Source organism: Myotis brandtii, unplaced genomic scaffold, assembly GCF_000412655.1.
Source record: "Myotis brandtii unplaced genomic scaffold, ASM41265v1 scaffold384, whole genome shotgun sequence".
Taxonomy (NCBI): Eukaryota; Metazoa; Chordata; class Mammalia; order Chiroptera; family Vespertilionidae; genus Myotis; species Myotis brandtii.
In genome coordinates, this window is record NW_005364745.1 from 1,573,542 (window position 1) to 1,590,535 (window position 16,994).

Below are 16,994 nucleotides of genomic sequence, written 5' to 3' on the forward strand. Positions count from 1 at the left end.
CAGATGGGTGGGTGGGTGGGTGGGTGGGCAGGCGGTTGTCAGTCTGACAGATACCTTTGTCTGCCAGAGGTTTACGTTAGCTGCGGTCACGGTAAGAATTCCTAGCAACGAGGTCACTGGAGTTTGGAGATCATAGCAGGAAAGGATTGGGGGAGAGGGAGGATTTGAGCTGCACTTGAAAGACGGGTATTAGGAAGGGGAGGAAGAAGGAAAAGAGCACATTCCAGACCAAGGAGAAGCATGGGCAAATTTGTGGCCACCAGATGGGCAGGGGGTAGGTGGTGGATACAGGAAGAGGCCAGACCCGTCGCCAAGTACTGGGAACAGGTGGCGGGAAGTGGTGTGAAATTTAGGATATCTCCGTAGGTGATACCCAGATTATGAGATGCTGTGAAATCCAGGAAAAGAAGGTGCTTGCTCTGTTCTTTGATGGCCGTGGGCGCCCCTGGAGCTCCTGGCGCAGGCAGGCGGCAGCGAGTGGAATCTGGCTGCAACGCATGTCCCCCTGTGGAAGTTACACAGGTGGCCGGCTGCTCGAGAGTGGGGTCTACAGCACAGGCACAGTCTTCACTTTGAAATATGGTGCCTTGTGTTTCAAAGCTTCTAGGTAGAAGCACAATTGAGCCCACCTATCAGTTCTCAAGTAAGGGACTAGTGCAGGGGTCCTCAAACTACGGCCCGCGGGCCACGTGCAAATACAAATATTGTATTTGTTCCCGTTTTTTTACTTCAAAATAAGATATGTGCAGTGTGCATAGGAATTTGTTCATAGTTTTTTTTTTAAACTATAGTCCGGCCTTCCAACGGTCTGAGGGACAGTGAACTGGCCCCCTGTTTAAAAAGTTTGAGGACCCCTGGCCTAGTGCCTCTTAGTGGCCCACATGCTAACCCTGCTCTTAACAAATAGGTTTTATGTCTTGTCCTAAAATTGAGATGTTTGAGCCCCAGCAGACGAGAGGAGAGTAGTATCCCCATTTTGCAGATGAAGAAATGAGACCTAGAAAGTTGTTCAAGGTCACAAAATCAGGAGTGGTGAAGCCAGAATTCAACCCTCCAACTTCTAGCGCCAAAGCCGGTAATTTTGGCCTCACATAGACTGCTCCCATATCAGAAAACTAAGATAACACAAACACTGGTTTGTTAAAATTACATCCACTGCCCCGCCCGTGTGGCTCAGTTTTTTGAGCGTCGACCCATGCACCAAGAGGTCGCCGGTTTAATTCTCCGTCAGGGCACATGCCCGGGTTTCAGACTCGATTCCATTTCTATCTCTTTCTCCCTCTTCCTTCTTCTCTCCCTAAAATCAATAAAAACATAATTTTTTAAAAATCTCTACCCTTTAAAAAAAATACATTGACCAACACTGAAGCACAGATTCCCAGGAAAATCAAGCAAGCAAGCTAGTAAATCTCTGTTAGGCCCTTTCCACGATTTTGTTTGGGCTGCAGTGGGCCTGGGCTCATATTATTAATGGCTACTTCGCAGACCAGGTCAGCGTGTTTTAAGGAGAGAAACATGAATTTCTCTACGTTCTCCAGTAACACAGATGCCTTTGGCAATGAGAGAAGGCTCCCTAACTGTTCGGGACATAGCGAGGTCTCCTCAAATGCTGGCTAGGCTTACGCCTTTGGGAAGCTTCTGGAAGGTGCTTCTTCTCAGATCCCTCCTCCTCTGCCCAGGGAATGGGGAGTTCACATGGGAACATGCGCCAATGACTACCACAGGGGGAGCAGGAGTGGGTGTGCATGGGCAGTGAGGGTTGCCATGGAAAACAACTAGTGAGCTCGGTGGAGACAGAACCCACTTTTGTACGACTTTAATAACCGAAGTGGGGAGTCGTGGTTTTTAAGGTGTCAGCCTTTTTTTTGCTTTGTGAGCTTGCACCCAGGATGTTGTAAACTACTGATACGTCTAAGATGACTGCTGTAGCTTTTTATCATAAGTTCAGTTACTTGTACCCGATGTAATGTCCAGCCCGTTTGGGAACTGTATCTGGGCTTCACATATATTTTTGGAAAAACCTTGGTCCTGCAAATTTATCTTATTCAATTCCTAAAGAAATATTAAACTGCTCGGCCCAAATCAATTGACTTTTGGGTCAGAAAAGGGCCAAGTTCATTTTCAAGTCAAATACACATGTTAACATACATCCATGAAAACCACCATACTTGTAGACCTTAATTATAGGATGAATAGAGGGATGTGTGGATGGCCAGACAGGCAGATAAAGCACCAAGCCTCGGCAGAATGAAGACAGCACCACCTGCTTCAGTATTTCTTGGGTGATTCATCTGGGACCTTCCCTCATGAGTCCTCATGTGCCTTCACCAAGTCTCTTGTTAGCATTCTGCTTCATTTTTATTTTCCGAATCATTTGAGAATTAGTTCCAAGCAAACCATCAAGTAGCTCAGCGGGTACCTCCTAAGAATAGGGAGATTGTCTTATGGAACCACAATCCAGTTACCGGTCTCGGGGAATTTAACATCGATACGATACTGTTATCTAACAGATAGTCCATAGTGAATTTCCCCACTTTTGCCAATCGTGTCTTTTATAGTTGTTTTCTTAATCGGGGATCACATTTGATCGCCGTGTCTCTTTATTCTCCTTTATTCTAGAATAGCCCCCAAGCCTTTTTTTCTCATGACACTGACATTTTTTAGAAGTCCAGCTGTCTTGCCTGCTGCCCTGTAGACTTCCCTTCCGTTTGGATTTGTGAAGGTTGCAGGTGATTAGAGTGAGTCAACCTCAGGATGCCGAGCTCTGGCCTCGGCTTGTCCCCAGGAGCCACGCGAGCCTGATTGTCCTTCCCTGCACCTTCAGTGTTACCCTGGTCCCTGCCTCCCCGTAGAAGGAGTGAGGTGGGGGAGAAGCACAGCTCTCCCAGTGAGCAAGAGGGCGATTGAGAAAGGGGGGCCGGCTGCAGGGGTGTCTGCAGGCAGGCCAGTTCTGGGAGAGACAGCACGTGTGCAAGTTTGAGGATCTGGACATTGACTCTCTTAAAACAACCGACGAGCACTCTGGAAAGTGTTCCTGTGTCCCCAGAGTGGGGCCAGCCTCAGTCCCAAGGCACAGATCTGAGCCAGAGGGCACACAATTATTCTTCATGGACCGAGCAATCAGCTGATGCCTGTAAGGTTCATGTTCGGGCACTTCTAGAAACACAGAAGACACAGCACAGACTCCCAAGACAGGCCTGCTCCTCTGCCCACAGAACACAGACCACCATGCCGGGGCCCAGGCCTCTCCCGGGGAGCAGCAGGACCAGTGTCTCATCCCCTTCGGGGAAATCTCGCCTTGTCTACAGCCGGTGGAGCGCCGTTGCCTCTGTGTAGGCATCACTAAGGAATAACCACAGACGTGATGACCACGTGCACTTACCTCACACCGTGTGTCCGGTGCTTTTAGGCACTGAGCTGAAGCCTTTTCTTCCATTCTGGGGAAGGGGTGGCTGTCCCCGTTTTAAGGGGCGACTGGGACTCTGTGTGGTTAAGCAGCTTAGCCCGACTCTGGACCCAGGGCAGCCCGAGCCCAGCACTGGCTCTTGTGACCATGTCACAAGATCGCGTCCCGCCAGCCCAGGACACGGCAACACAGCGACACCGCGACACCGCGCCGGAACTCTCTGGCTACGACAGAAAGTCAGCAAGGAGAAAAGCCAGGCTCTGGGGTTTTGTGAAGGGGGACATTTCTGAATGAAACTTAGACCTGATTACATGAAGGGTCAAGAGATTCATTCCAATAAATGTGTTCACTGGGTGAAGGGGAGGAAGTCCTTCCCCACGCCTGACCACAGGGTCTACCTCACAGGCTCAGATGATGGAGAACACTTTTCTCTCCCGGCCTTGCTTTTCCTTTCTTCTTCTCTTCATCCCTCCTCTTCTTGCCCAGGTCCCCCAGGCCTCTTCCCCACAGCTCAGCTGGCCCTGGGAAGGGCTGGGGGTCCCCGGGAATCCTGGGCCTCTCGGCCACAGGCAGGCTCGGGTGCCATTGCTTCTGGGTTCCATTGGGGTTTCCCTCTGGTGACCCCACAGGGGTTATTTTCCCCAGCGGCTTGCTGTGCACTTCCTCTCATCGGGTCACTTTCTCGCCCTTCCCCGCGAAGGTTATTCCAAGGGCAGCAGCCGAGCCGAGCCATGGTGCGCACTCGTTAGCATGCGGCGTTCATTGCTGACTGCAAGTGCTTTTTGCTCACACCAGGTGTGCGTGGATTAGCTAACAAATGGACACCCTGTTGGCTGTTTTCCTGATTTAAAAGCAGGAGAAAGGACATCTTCCCCCCAGGGGAGCCAGGCTCTATTACTGTAAAATTATTAGCATCACTAAAAATCAAAGTATGGACACAGGTGGAAATCAGAGCAGGGTAATTAGAATCTGAGGAACAAAATGGATATAGTCTGTCTGCCTGAGTGAGGGTTGGTTTTTGTGTGTGTGTCGGGGGGGGGGGGGTTGTTTTTTGGCTGTTGGTATTCATGCAGCAATTTCCATTATAATTCGGACAAGTTTTCTTAGTTAAGTGGTAGGATTAAAAAAATTCAAGATACAGTCTAACAAATAAGTGTGTGCACTATTGGTCCAAGGAGGTGGAGATGGGAAAGAAAATGACGTTTTGGTGGGCAAAGCGGCTGTTAAAAGTGTACCCCGGGCCCCAGTTTCTATTTCTGAAATGGTTTGCAATCTAGTGGATCTTTTTCTTCTGCCTTGAGAGGATCCAGAAATGCAGTTTTAAAACAACAAAACACGGGTGTTTTTACAACGCAAATAGTTTTCAAATAAACCCGTGTCATTATGCCTTATTGTCAACAAACGATGGGTTGTGGAGAGCTGCACTGGTAGCTCTGGCAGTGGCCACAGTGGCTTCGTAGACTGCTCTGTGGGTGACTGTTCTTAGCAAGTAGGTGCTGGGGGGACCCTCGTGAAGTTAGCCCAAGAGGATGGTGCTCCATCCGAAACAGGAGCGCGGGGACGCTCGTTACATAATGTGAGACGCACCGCACTCCAGGGCTTAGTGACTGACGGACTATTTTTTTAAATTAGCTTAAATAAATGGCCAAATGAACACTTTTAAATAATAGCAGACGACAGAACTTGGTGGGATTTTTCAGGAAACTGGAACATTCTCAGGGACTAACATGACACATTTCAGAGGTCGATGAAGGTCAAATGAGGACTAGGGTCGGCCGTGTCCAGGACAAGCTGTGGGGCTCTCGCGATCCATTCGGTGGCTCCGGCCTCGGGGACAGGAGCTGAGTCTGACCCACACATGCTTCAAGTAGCAAAATCAGAGATGAAGAAGACAGATGTTAAGAAAGTGGCAAGTGTCCTGTTTGGCTTTTGGATGCTGGAGACTGAAGGATGGCGGTATAGGCTGTCCTCTCGGGGGTCAGATGGAGACTGAGGTGGAGGGGTGTCTCCCACTAGAATCTGGGGGTTTTGAGGCTCAAATACAGGACCCGTTCTACACATTTCCTCACCTCGCCTGAACAGGGCACAGGAAGAGGGCTTTGTGTGTTGACAGGCGCTTGGTGGTGATTATTTCAAATGTAACTGTAGAGCCAAGAGGTAAACTGAAAAGGTTGAGAATTAGAACCTGTAATACTTCCTGTGCGGTTTCCCGGCCCCTCGATAGTGGAATGCTGGGGGACATCCCCGAGGTGGCCCCTCCCTGACAGAGGTGACCAAAAACCAGGGTTGGGCAGCACTGTCCACCAAGACTCTGTCCACGTCTTCGGCTTTTAGGCCTGGGAGGGGCCCAGAGGGTATGGTTGACCTGACCGGGCTTGAGTGACTAGTCCAAGGTCACGAGGCTGGGCAGGGCTGACCCAGACTGGCATCCCGGGCTCCGTCCTCTCCGGCTCTGCCGCAAGAGCCCGCACTTGGTGCCAGGGTGCGTTTGAGGAGCTTCCGGAGACGGGGCCGCTGTGTCTGAATCGGCCGCTGCCCTTGGCTGCCGGCTTTCCGGTTTCACCTGGGCCGCCGCCAGCTCTGCCTGCGACCAAGGCGCAGGAGCCAGGACCTGGGAGAGAGGCCCCTGAGGCCACGCTCTCCCTCCTTGGGGACAGGGTGCTGAGCTCCGCGGGCGAGGCAGCCTAATATTAGAATTCATACTGAGTCTTCAACAGAAGGTGCATTTCTCACTTCCTGCTCCGAATGTGGTGGCTGACCATGCGCAGGTGGGGTTAACTGCTTGGCTTTTGGATGCTGGAGACTGAAGGATGGTGGCATAGGATGCCCTCTCCGTTCGAAAGCTTCATGGTAGTCAGAGCTTTACCTAGGAACAAACAGGCATCATGCAGAACTACAACGAGTTTGAGCTTTGAAACCAAATCAACTGGGTCCACATTTACGAGGCCTGTGGCCCTGGGCAAATGCTGATCTTCGCTGAGCCACACTTTCCCGGTCGGTAAAGTGGAGAGAATATTCAGCCCCTACTTTAGCCTTGCAGAGGTGTGGCTGGGTTTAAAGTTAGCTCTGTGTGAAAGTCGGCATCCATCCCACCTTTATATTGGTAAGGTGTTTTTTTTAAGTGCATCAAGGAAGCTGTTTTTTAAAATATAGAATGAAATGTTGTCATGTGAGGAATTATAAAAGACCCCACTAGGTAGTTCTGATAATATCTCTATAGTAGTGAAAGAAGCTCATGTTTGTACCTGAAGGAAAAAATAGCTAATCTAAAGAATGGTGTGAGCCCGGCTGGTGTGGCTCAATGGTTGAGCGCTGACCTATGGACCAGAAGGGCACATGCCCAGATTGCAAGCTCGATCCCCAGTGTGGGGCATGCAGGAGGCAGCCGATCAATGACTCTTATCATTGATGTTTCTGTCTCTCCCTCTCCCTTCCTCTCGGAAATCAATAAAAAAGTATTTTTTTTAAATGAATGACATTAGTTGGGAATTTTCTTGAGAGGTTATAGGAATCTTATACTGATCTTTTCATATAAGCATGCATGTGTTTACATATACATATATGTATGATTGTCTATCTATAGAACTACATATATAATGTACATATATAGTGTATATATACATATTAGTACATATGTGTATATGTATATGTAGAGAGAACTATTTTTCATATACTTGGTCTACAGAGCAAGGTGGACTTTACCTGGGTACAGGTAGGCAGAGAATGTTAGGTTAAATGTCCCCCACTTGGGGGTTCCCACTTGCTTCCTGTCTGTGGGCAGCCTCTAGGGGAGCCTCTCAAATGAGCAGGGGCTGCCCAGCACCTCCGCAGCCCCGCACAGCACACCCAGGGGCTAGCCCAACCAGCGCCAGGCACTACCTGGCGTGCGGGCATCTGGACGCAGGTTCCAGACCCTCTCACCTCCGTGGCCTTGTGTGGGCAGTAGCTCGCCCTGTGGTCCTCAGTGCGCCAACCCTTGCCCGGGCGCAACATGGATGCCGGGCGCTTTGGAAGTACAGAGGCCAGTCCTCCCTGGAGCAAGCCACACCCGGGCCTGAGGCCCTGAGCCCCAGTGGCCCAAGCTGGCTCAGAAGATGGCTCCTGCTTCCTGGGTCCCCTGAGTCCCCTTCCACCTGGCCAAGGGTCATCCCCTCGCGCTGTAGACAGCTTTGCGCAGCCTCTCTTGTGGGCCCACGGCTTGAAGACAGGCTGAAGGCCGGCCTAGCCCCAGCCTGGCGGGGTGAGAGGGGGACAGCTCTGCAAACATGAAATGACCCCTATGATTGAAACCCAGCTCGCCTGTCCTGTTGTTAAGAGCCATCTGGCACTCAGGAGGCACTCTGTCCAGCCGAGGCCGGCCTCCGCAAGGCAGCGTTTGAGTTCTGTACTTTCAGCGTGGCTGCTGCAGGGAATACTCTGAGGCCTCACCGCTGTTCCTGCAAAAACTCAATTAACTTTAATAGTCACTCTCCCAGCCCCTGGTTCCCGAGGGGACGTATTTTCCTCCATGATCAAGGGAGGCAGAGTGTGCTCTGAGCGGCTTCTTCTGGGAGTCGTGCCCCCCGCACAAGGTCCCGGGTGTTTAAATAACTGTGTATACAAAGGGCACATCCACGTGGAAATATTTTAAACAGGACGATGCCAGGATATTCGGTTGCAAACTGAAAAATGACTTAAATGCATTTGGGTATTTTGATTTTTCAGCAACTTGAGCTTTTATTTATTTTAAATATTTTTTATTGATTTCAGAGAGGGAGAGGGAGAGATAGAAACATCAATGATGAGAGAGGATCATTGATTGGCTGCCTCCTGCACGGCCCTCACTGGGGATCAAGCCCATAACCCGGGCATGTGCCCTTGACCGGAATCGAACTTGGGACCCTTCAGTCCACAGGCTGACGCTCTATCCACTGAGCCAAACCAGCCAGGGCAAAAACTTGAGATTTTAGATGGACTTGTTTTCCAACCAAGATCTCTCCCCCAAGTTGGTCTGGGAAGTGAGCAAGTGTTTTGTTGTTTTTTGTGGGTTGTTTTTTTTTTTTTAAATTGTCCTCTTTTGTGGTTTGCAGGTATTTTACTATCAAAGTTAATACTAATGAGGGCCATTTGTGTAGCTGACAGTCTGCCAAGCCCTTTATAGCATAAAGAACAAAATGATATGACATTAAGTCTTAATGTAGGGAACCAATCCAAACCCCAGTGCCTTTCTTCCCCTCGGCTGGGTGAATTCCTGGAACACTGAGGCAGCTTTGGGCTTCCGGCATTCGCCTGCCCGGACCAGGTTTAAGGCCTCAGCAGGATGTTCGAGGACAGGCTCAGTGAGGTGCATGGCTCCTGGCACCCCCAGATACCTAGCGCTGAGGCCGCTCTATGAATGAACTCAGTCAGCATCACAGGGCCCGGAATTGGGAATTTAGTGGAAGGGACAGGATTATTTGCTCTGTGGTTTAGAAAATATAATGTTGCCCTTTTCTGGTTTCCAAAATATATATCCTTATAAAACTTTCAGCATAAATATTTATTTATTTTTTTTGCTCTATTTTTCAATAAGAAGAAAGGGGAGGAGGAGAACTCTTCAGCTCAATAAGAGTCACCTATGGCCTGAACTTGGGACTTAAATAAATATTTCCACAATGACAACAAGTATGAGGGAGGTTTTCCCACAGAAAGGAGAAGGTTTTATTAACTACACCCCTCGGTTGAACACATCGAACATTTCTCATCTGCTTCCCAGTGCCAGGAGGCCTTTGAATTCAGGGTACCCCTCACCCAAAAGCCTACATGGTTGGTGCATTTACCCTGCCACTTGCATCATCCCCAAAAGGCCAAGTGGCACTTGAAATAGGGAAAAGGGCCCTGGCCAGGGCAGCTCAGTGGGTTGAGTGTTGGCCATGCACCTAGCGGTCACTGATTTGTCCCCAGGCAGGGCACATGCCCAGTTTCGGGCTTAATCTCCAGTTGGGGGGCATGCAGGAGGCGGCTGATTGTTGTTTATCTCTCTCCCTCTCCCTTCCTCTCTCTCTAAAATCAATAAAAACATATTTTTTAAAAGATAAAAGGACTAAACAGCCTCATAATGAAGTATAAGTATGTCCCAAACATTATGGAAGAATGCTTATACTAAAAATCTATCCCCTATTTATCTGAAACTCACGTTTAACTAAGTGTTCTGTGTTTTGTCTGGCGAGCAAAGCCGATGGAAGAAGGCATGCGGTCAAAATGTCTTAAAAAGGAGGGAACATGTTTGTCAGGAACTTTGAAAGTATCTGGTAATAAATAAGAACATTATAAATGCTGATTCAAATCATTATTATAACCCTAGTCACATAAAATTGTAATTTATCATGTTATATAAAGTAATGAGTCTCTAAACCAGTGTAGGTTGAACTTTAGTAAATCCAATGTTTCCCCATTAGTTTATGTTAGAATTTTAGTAATGTTTCATCCTCATTTATAATTAATCTTCAGTTGATTCTGAACCGATTTTAACTTCCTGTGTTCCCAGGTTTTTAAGTTAATGATCTATTCGGGAATTCAACAAAGAGTCTGTTTTGCAATTGGAAGACTTTTCTTGATTAATCGCCCCGAATACAGCAGTTTTAGAAGTTCAAGCACAGATGCCTGAAACTGAGCACACCTAATTTCCCCTTTTATAGCTTATAACTAAAAAAAAAAATCATAAACAGCATAAGCAGCTCATTTTTCAAAATAAGTCGTTCATTTCTCTAAATTAGAGAGATTCAAAGTTTTGTTTTAAGAAATAAGAAAGCTTCTATGGAAGTGCAGTTAGAAAGTGTCCGAGGAAGTGGCCAGCCCAGCACCCTCTCCCTCCTCAGTCCTGCTGGGGAAACCGGAACTCGGAACTCGGGGCGGGAGTCCTTGCTGAACTCTGAACTCAGGATGAGGTGGGCATGAGCCCTAAGGCTGGAAAGCTGCAGGAGGCTGGCCTGGGGGGCGGGGGCGGGGGCGGGCGGAGAGGTCCGCTTGGAGATGGTTATTCAGCTTGGCTCTCAGGTGGAAAATGCCTGTGAGGCGGGCTGTTGGTGTTGGAGCCTTTCATTTCATGGCGGTGTGGTTCGCAGCAGAAGCCCGAGTGCCCCCTGGAAAGATGGGCTCTTTCTGTCCCTCTTCATGTGAACGAGTTCACTCCCAAAGTATTGAGGGCCTCCAGCGGAGAGGTCCGCTTGGAGATGGTTATTCAGCTTGGCTCTCAGGTGGAAAATGCCTGTGAGGCGGGCTGTTGGTGTTGGAGCCTTTCATTTCATGGCGGTGTGGTTCGCAGCAGAAGCCCGAGTGCCCCCTGGAAAGATGGGCTCTTTCTGTCCCTCTTCATGTGAACGAGTTCACTCCCAAAGTATTGAGGGCCTCCAGGGACCAGATGCTGTTTCAGGCCTCGGGGCCCATTGGTGAGCCAGCAAGCAGAGGCCCCTGCCTGCTGGGGTTCGCATCTGTCAGAACAGACATGGGGTGAGTCGTCCCGGGTGATGGCGAGCAGTGGGGTTAGGAGGGTCTGGATCGGGGCTTGGGGGAGATTGCGTTCTAAATAGGAGGTCAGGGTGGGACTTGGTGGGGGGCCATTTGATAAAGGAGTTGAAGGGGACGTGGGAAGGGAGCCACAGGTGCTCTGAGGAACAGGCAGAGAGAAAACAGCCCAAGCTCTGCTCGTGTCTGGTTTATGGTTCTCAACCCACACGATTTTGTCACCAGGAGACATTTGGCCGTGTCTGGAGGCACTTTTGTCTGACACTGAAGGGGGGGAGGGGGGCATGCTACTGGCATCTAGTGGATAGAGACCAGAGATGCAGTTAAATATCCTACTATGCACCGGACAGCCCCCAACAGCCAAGAATGAATGATTTGGCCCAAAATGCCAGTAGTACTGAGGCTGAGAAACCCTGTGTTCAAGGGACAGTGAGGAGGCCAGGGATGCTGGAGGGAGGCTGGGAGGAGAAGGTGAGGTCGGAGGGAGCAAGGGCTGGGGGGGAGGCAGTGCTGGGTTAGGTAGGACCTCAGGCCCTTGTGGACTTTGGCTTTTCCCCCCAAGAGAAATGGGGAGCCATTGGAGGGTGTGGAGCAGAGCAGGGGTTGAGCAGCATGGACAGTTTTAAGGGTGCTGCTCTGGCTACGGGTGGAAAATGGATGGGAGGAGGGTAAGGTTGGGATGAGGGAGTCATCCTGGCAGGAGATGAGATGGGGCATAGGCCAGGGCGGAGTAGCTTCGGGACTTCTGGGCAGCAGAACCGTCCCGTGCCAAATTTTAGACATCGGGCACCGAGGTGCTCTGGGGATGTCACACGATCCCACTCTGTTCATTACTATAGTTCATATGTAATATAATGTATATATATAGTCTATAGATGGATAGATAGACAGATGGATAGACAGACAGACAGATGGATAGACATATGGATAGCTAGATAAATGGCTGTGGTTAAGTCATGTCAGCTGGATTTTGTTTTACACAATAGGATACCCGATACCTGTCTTAACAATCAGTTCATGACAGAACAATTGGACGTAGGTAGGCACAGTGTAATCCTTCCCTGCTCTAACACAGTCTTGGAAAAAACATTCGCTCTTGCTAACAACTCCTTTGTGGTATATTTCGTTAAGGCACGTATAACCCTAAACAGACTAAATCGCCTGAAAATGAGATGAGGGGAGCACAAAAGGTCTGGTACCTAGTAAACGGGCTTTCAAATTACTCTCCTCTTTCAGAAATGTATTAAGTTGTTTAAATGGTTCATCCTCTCTCACTTGACTAGGGAAAGCAAATGCCGAAACACAGCAGAAAACACCAAGAGAGAGCGAATTCCTGCTTCTACCCAAAGGTCTCAGACATTGTAGCAGGGACCCCTCATTCCTCCATGCGATGGACGTCCCTAAGGCGCACAGGCCTTGTCCTGTTTTAACCAAAGACAGTGGGAGTCACGTGACAGCCTGCAGCAGCGGCTGGACCCACCTGGGGGTCACACTCCACCTGTGCACACACCGCCTCTCCTTCTACTTACGGCCAACACAGTTCATTGTCATCTTGCAGAATTACCATATTTTTTTTTTAATCTCATGCTGCTGCAAGAAAGTGGTAAATTAGCCTCTTAGTGAAAAGTAATCTGTTCTGCAATCTCTTAGTGTTTTTTTCAGGAAGTTTTAAAATAGACTTGCCTTCAGGAGCTTTTCATTTGTCCCATCAGAAAGACTCTGGCCCCTCCACCGCGCAGAGGTGTTAAGTCGGGGAGATTTCAGGGAGGAGCACTGGGTAGTAGCCATGTTGGGAGACCTCCCATCCAAAAAATCCTTTGTTCAGGATTTCCATGGATCGCCTACATCAGAATCCCCCCAGGGCTTGGAAAAGCTGCAGACTCCTGGCCCCCTCCCACACCCACCCCTAAGGGTAGGAATCTGCCTTTCGGGTGAGCGTTTTGGGCTCATTCTCAGTGTGGGCGATCCACTACTCTAGGCTATGTTTTCAGTCAAGAAAACCGGCTCTGAGGACCAGCCTGCTCACAGCAACATGTTGAAAATGGACATGTTCTTCCAATGAAAACCATGCCTCTAAGGATGTTTTCTACAAGGAAGTGTGTCACCCACGGCTCAGTCTCTCTCAACAGAACTGTTTCCTCCTTCGGAGTGTTGGCGGGTGCCCGTCAGCTCTGTTCCGGGGGGAACAGGGGTCACTTCGCTGGCTGGGCTGCTGGCTTTGCTGTGCGTCCCGTCCTGGCGGAGTTTAGGTGGCACTTTGGCCTAGAAGACGGCTGGCAATGATCATTGTCGTTGTCTCACGTTTTCTCTTTTCTCTTTTCTCGTTGAACAGCCAATATGCCAGAGGATTATCCCGACCAGTTTGACGACGTCATGGATTTTATTCAGGCCACCATTAAAAGACTGAAAAGGTCCCCGGACAAACAAATGGCCGTGCTGCCTAGAAGGGAGCGTAATCGGCAGGCCGCCGCCGCCCACCCAGAGAACCCCAGAGGGAAGGGCCGGCGGGGCCCGAGGGGCAAAAACCGGGGTTGCGTCCTAACCTCCATCCACCTGAATGTCACGGACTTGGGTCTGGGCTACGAAACCAAGGAGGAACTGATCTTCCGGTACTGCAGCGGCTCCTGTGAGGCCGCCGAGACGATGTACGACAAAATATTAAAGAACTTGTCCAGAAGCAGGAGGCTGGTGAGTGACAAGGTAGGGCAGGCCTGCTGCAGGCCCATCGCCTTCGACGACGACCTGTCGTTTCTAGATGATAACCTGGTTTACCATATTCTAAGGAAGCATTCCGCGAAAAGGTGTGGATGTATCTGACTCCGGCTCCAGAGACCGCTGTGTATTGCATTCCTGCTGCGGTGCAAAGAAAGGGACCAAGGTTCCCAGGAAATGTTTGCCCGGAATGGAAGATGAGGACCAAGCTGGAGGAGGAGGAGGAGGAGGAGGAGGAGGAGGAGAGCCATGTGGGAGCCTGGGACAGAGAGATCCAGCTACACAGACCTGGACAGGAGAGAGGAAACAGCGTCTGGATTCTCCCGGACAACAGCCGATGCCACCAGAAGCCCAGGGCTGGTGTCCCTGGGGGAGGGGTTGCCATGGTTTCATCTGATGCAGCCCGCCGGCACCAGCCCACCAGTCCACCAGTCACGGGCACAGTTGCGGATGCACTTGAAACTAAACCAGTGTGTCTCCTGTGGTTTGTTTTCACACATCTGGAGACACCGGGGAAACGGAATCCTGGTGTCATTCCTTGTCATTACGTTTTACTGCTGAAAGCAAGGAAGGTTTATTTTTCTGTCACTCAGTGGAGACATACCCCGGAAAGGAGGGGGGTGGCGGGGAAGCAAAGACACAGAGACAGTAACCTTTGCATCTGAAAGTTGAGGCCTGAGGTTTACTACCACCAGCGTGTAGGGAACGGCTGGCTGGTGATTCATTTTGAACTTGGTGTGTGGGGTGGGAAGAAGTTGGCTAGGAACCAAAAAGGCTGTCCTCAAGACTAAAAACCAACCTGAAAGTGTTTCCTTTAAGGCCTTGGAAACAGGAAACCGGTTGCGGTTCTCGGCAGCATTCTTGCAGGAGAGCGAGCGGGGAGGCCCCCGCCTCCCAGGGGCAGGGAGACCCGGCGGCTGTCGGTTTACAGAGAGACGCGTTACATACACCCCAGCTCCGGCTGTGCGTGGTCACCAGTGACCAGAGAAGCTACTCGATGCAATGCATCTGTTTCAGATACGGAAATAGAAGATATTTATTGAGATTTAAGTTATTGTTATTTATTACCGTTCACTAATGAGTTTCTCTTTCGTCCCTTATTTATTAAAGTTTCTTTTCAAAGGTGCCAAAGTATATGTGCTCGCAAAATGCAAAGAAGGGTGACAAAGAAAAGTTTAATTGGGAACAAAGGGTCCATGCTTTTCAAAGTATTAACACATTTGTCGCTAGGCAAAAATCACTTACTTTACCTTTTTAAGAAAAGCCCTCATTCACTTCCCCAGATTTCAGCATCTTCCCTGTTTTTCTTTCTTTCTTTTCTTTCCCTTTTTTTTTTTCTTTTACAAAAGAAATGTGTCCGAAGGAGCATGTCTGGCAGGCTCCCGGAGAGGCGCGTGCAGAGACCCTTGGCACTTGGTTTTATGTCTTTGTTGCTCCAGCTCTGAGCAGAATGCCATGTGCTGCATGGATTTAAGCTCTTATTCCCCCCCCACATATACCTACCTATGACATGCATAACCCTATATATGAAAGGTTAAGTCCCTTTTAGTGGGCAGTTCTGGCTCCAACGTTGACCTAAAAGTAAAATCCTGCCAGGGTTCCACTCTGAACGGAAACTCTTCCTCCATCCTTCCCACTGTTCTGAGAGCGTGCAGGTGCCCAGCGCGGCTGAGGAGCACACTGCTGGCCTTCCAGAACGGGGGTCTGCGGGTCGCCATCAAAGCCCCTTGGATGTCCTCTCAGGTGACAGTGGCTGTCCCTGTACACCGCCCCCTCCCGTGGAAGAAGGTGGCCCAGAAGGGTGGACGCGCTCCCCGAGTGTGCCACCTTTCCGATGAATGCCATGGAGGGGAGACAGGTGGGATGGGAACAGCGACCTCCTAGTGCCCAGACCCCCCAGACCGTGCGTTTACCTGGCAACTGATGCCTGCGCAGTGCACTGGGCCCTACCCCAGAGCGTGGGACACATTCATGGAAGAGATTTTTACCAAGGAGGTCATCTGTCACTACCTTGGCCATTAGCCCCCAAGTCTGGCAGGCTTAGCAATTAAAAGCCCCACTGGCCTCCCTCAAATCATATTAATTTCACAAAGTAACCAGGAGGCAGCAGTTACCAGACATCCCTCCCCCCTAACCCCAAACACCCAAGCTCGCCATCCTTCTGCCCCTCTCCGTCCCTCTGCTTCCCTTGCAGGACTTGGAAATGGAGGGAAAGCACTTCCTCTCCCCAAACCTCCCCTGGGGCCAGAGTGGGGACCCTGCGAGGAGTGGAGCGAGGGGAGAGGCTGACCCAGCCAGCCCTTGGTCATTCAGGAAGCACTTAGATGTCGCCCCACCCAGGGGCATCTGTCCCATTCAGAGTCCTGGCAGGCTTGGTGGCTGGTGTCCCAGGGGTCCACTCAGTCAGCCCCCTCTCCCCGTGGAGAGTCCCTGCCCAGAGGGGCTGTCGGACTCCGTGGGTGTCTTACCACACACCGTAAGCATCGCCTACACACCATAGCCAGTTTTCACGGAAGCGAATCCTCCCCTAAATACACAAAAGGGTAAAGTCTGTGATTTTTCTCTGTCGTTGCGGTCACCACCTAGTCCAGTAAGGAGGGCCCTTCTTTGGAAGTTCTGACTTCTCTGATCTGTCTCGGTCGTTTGTGTTATTCAACCAAAGTTCTCTACAAACTTTATTTTTGTACAATATCATTTTGTAACTTTTTACAAATAAAAACTCATTTCTATTGCTCTCTGTACTTCTGTACTTCCTCACGTGCCTGGAACCACGGCTGGGCCAGGCAGCCGGCCACAAGCACTCTGTCCCCTTCACCACCACTGGTTGGTTCATGGCCTTGCCTATCAACTCTCCACAGCCAATCACCACCCAAGTAGGAAAAAACATCCTTTGTTCACTCAACTGGAAGTTAGTGGGTGTCTACACTGTGCCAGGCACTGTTCAAGGCACCAGCCCTCCCAAAGTGGCCAAAACATAAGCCGCGGCCTTGTGGAGTTGATGTTTTATTTGAGTGGAGAAGGACAATATGCAAAAAAGTAAGAATATGTAGCGATCCAGGTGGTGATAAATGCCATGAGGAATCCAGTTAGGATATTATAGTAGAAAGAGGCCCGATGCATGAAAATTCGTGCAAGAGTAGGCCTTCCTTCCCCCAGCTGCCGGCACCGGCTTCCGTCTGGCCCCTGGGACCCGGGCTTCCCTCCTCCAGCCACCCGCAGGCACCCGGGACCTGGGCTGGCTTCCCTCTGGCCCTGGCTTCATCAGGAAAAATGTCCGGAATGACGTCTGGAAGACGTCTGGTCTAATTAGCATATTACCCTTTTATTATTATAGATAACACGGCACCTGCTTTAGAGGTGACACTGAGGCGGTACTTGAGGAGTAGATCATGCC

At 50.1% G+C, this 16,994-nt stretch overlaps 1 protein-coding gene across 1 annotated transcript; it reads left to right on the forward strand.

The window, feature by feature from the left end:
* The first annotated feature begins 12,947 nt into the window (after positions 1–12,947).
* Positions 12,948–16,331, forward strand: GDNF (glial cell derived neurotrophic factor). Its single transcript, XM_014544871.1, has one exon. The coding sequence runs from the start codon at positions 13,226–13,228 to the stop codon at positions 13,703–13,705; it is 480 nt and encodes a 159-aa protein (XP_014400357.1). The 5' UTR covers positions 12,948–13,225; the 3' UTR covers positions 13,706–16,331.
* The last annotated feature ends 663 nt before the right edge of the window (positions 16,332–16,994 follow it).

Coding starts and splice junctions, on each gene's coding strand:
- GDNF (XM_014544871.1), top strand. CDS start 13,226: ATGCCAGAGGATTATCCCGACCAGTTTGACGACGTCATGGATTTTATT.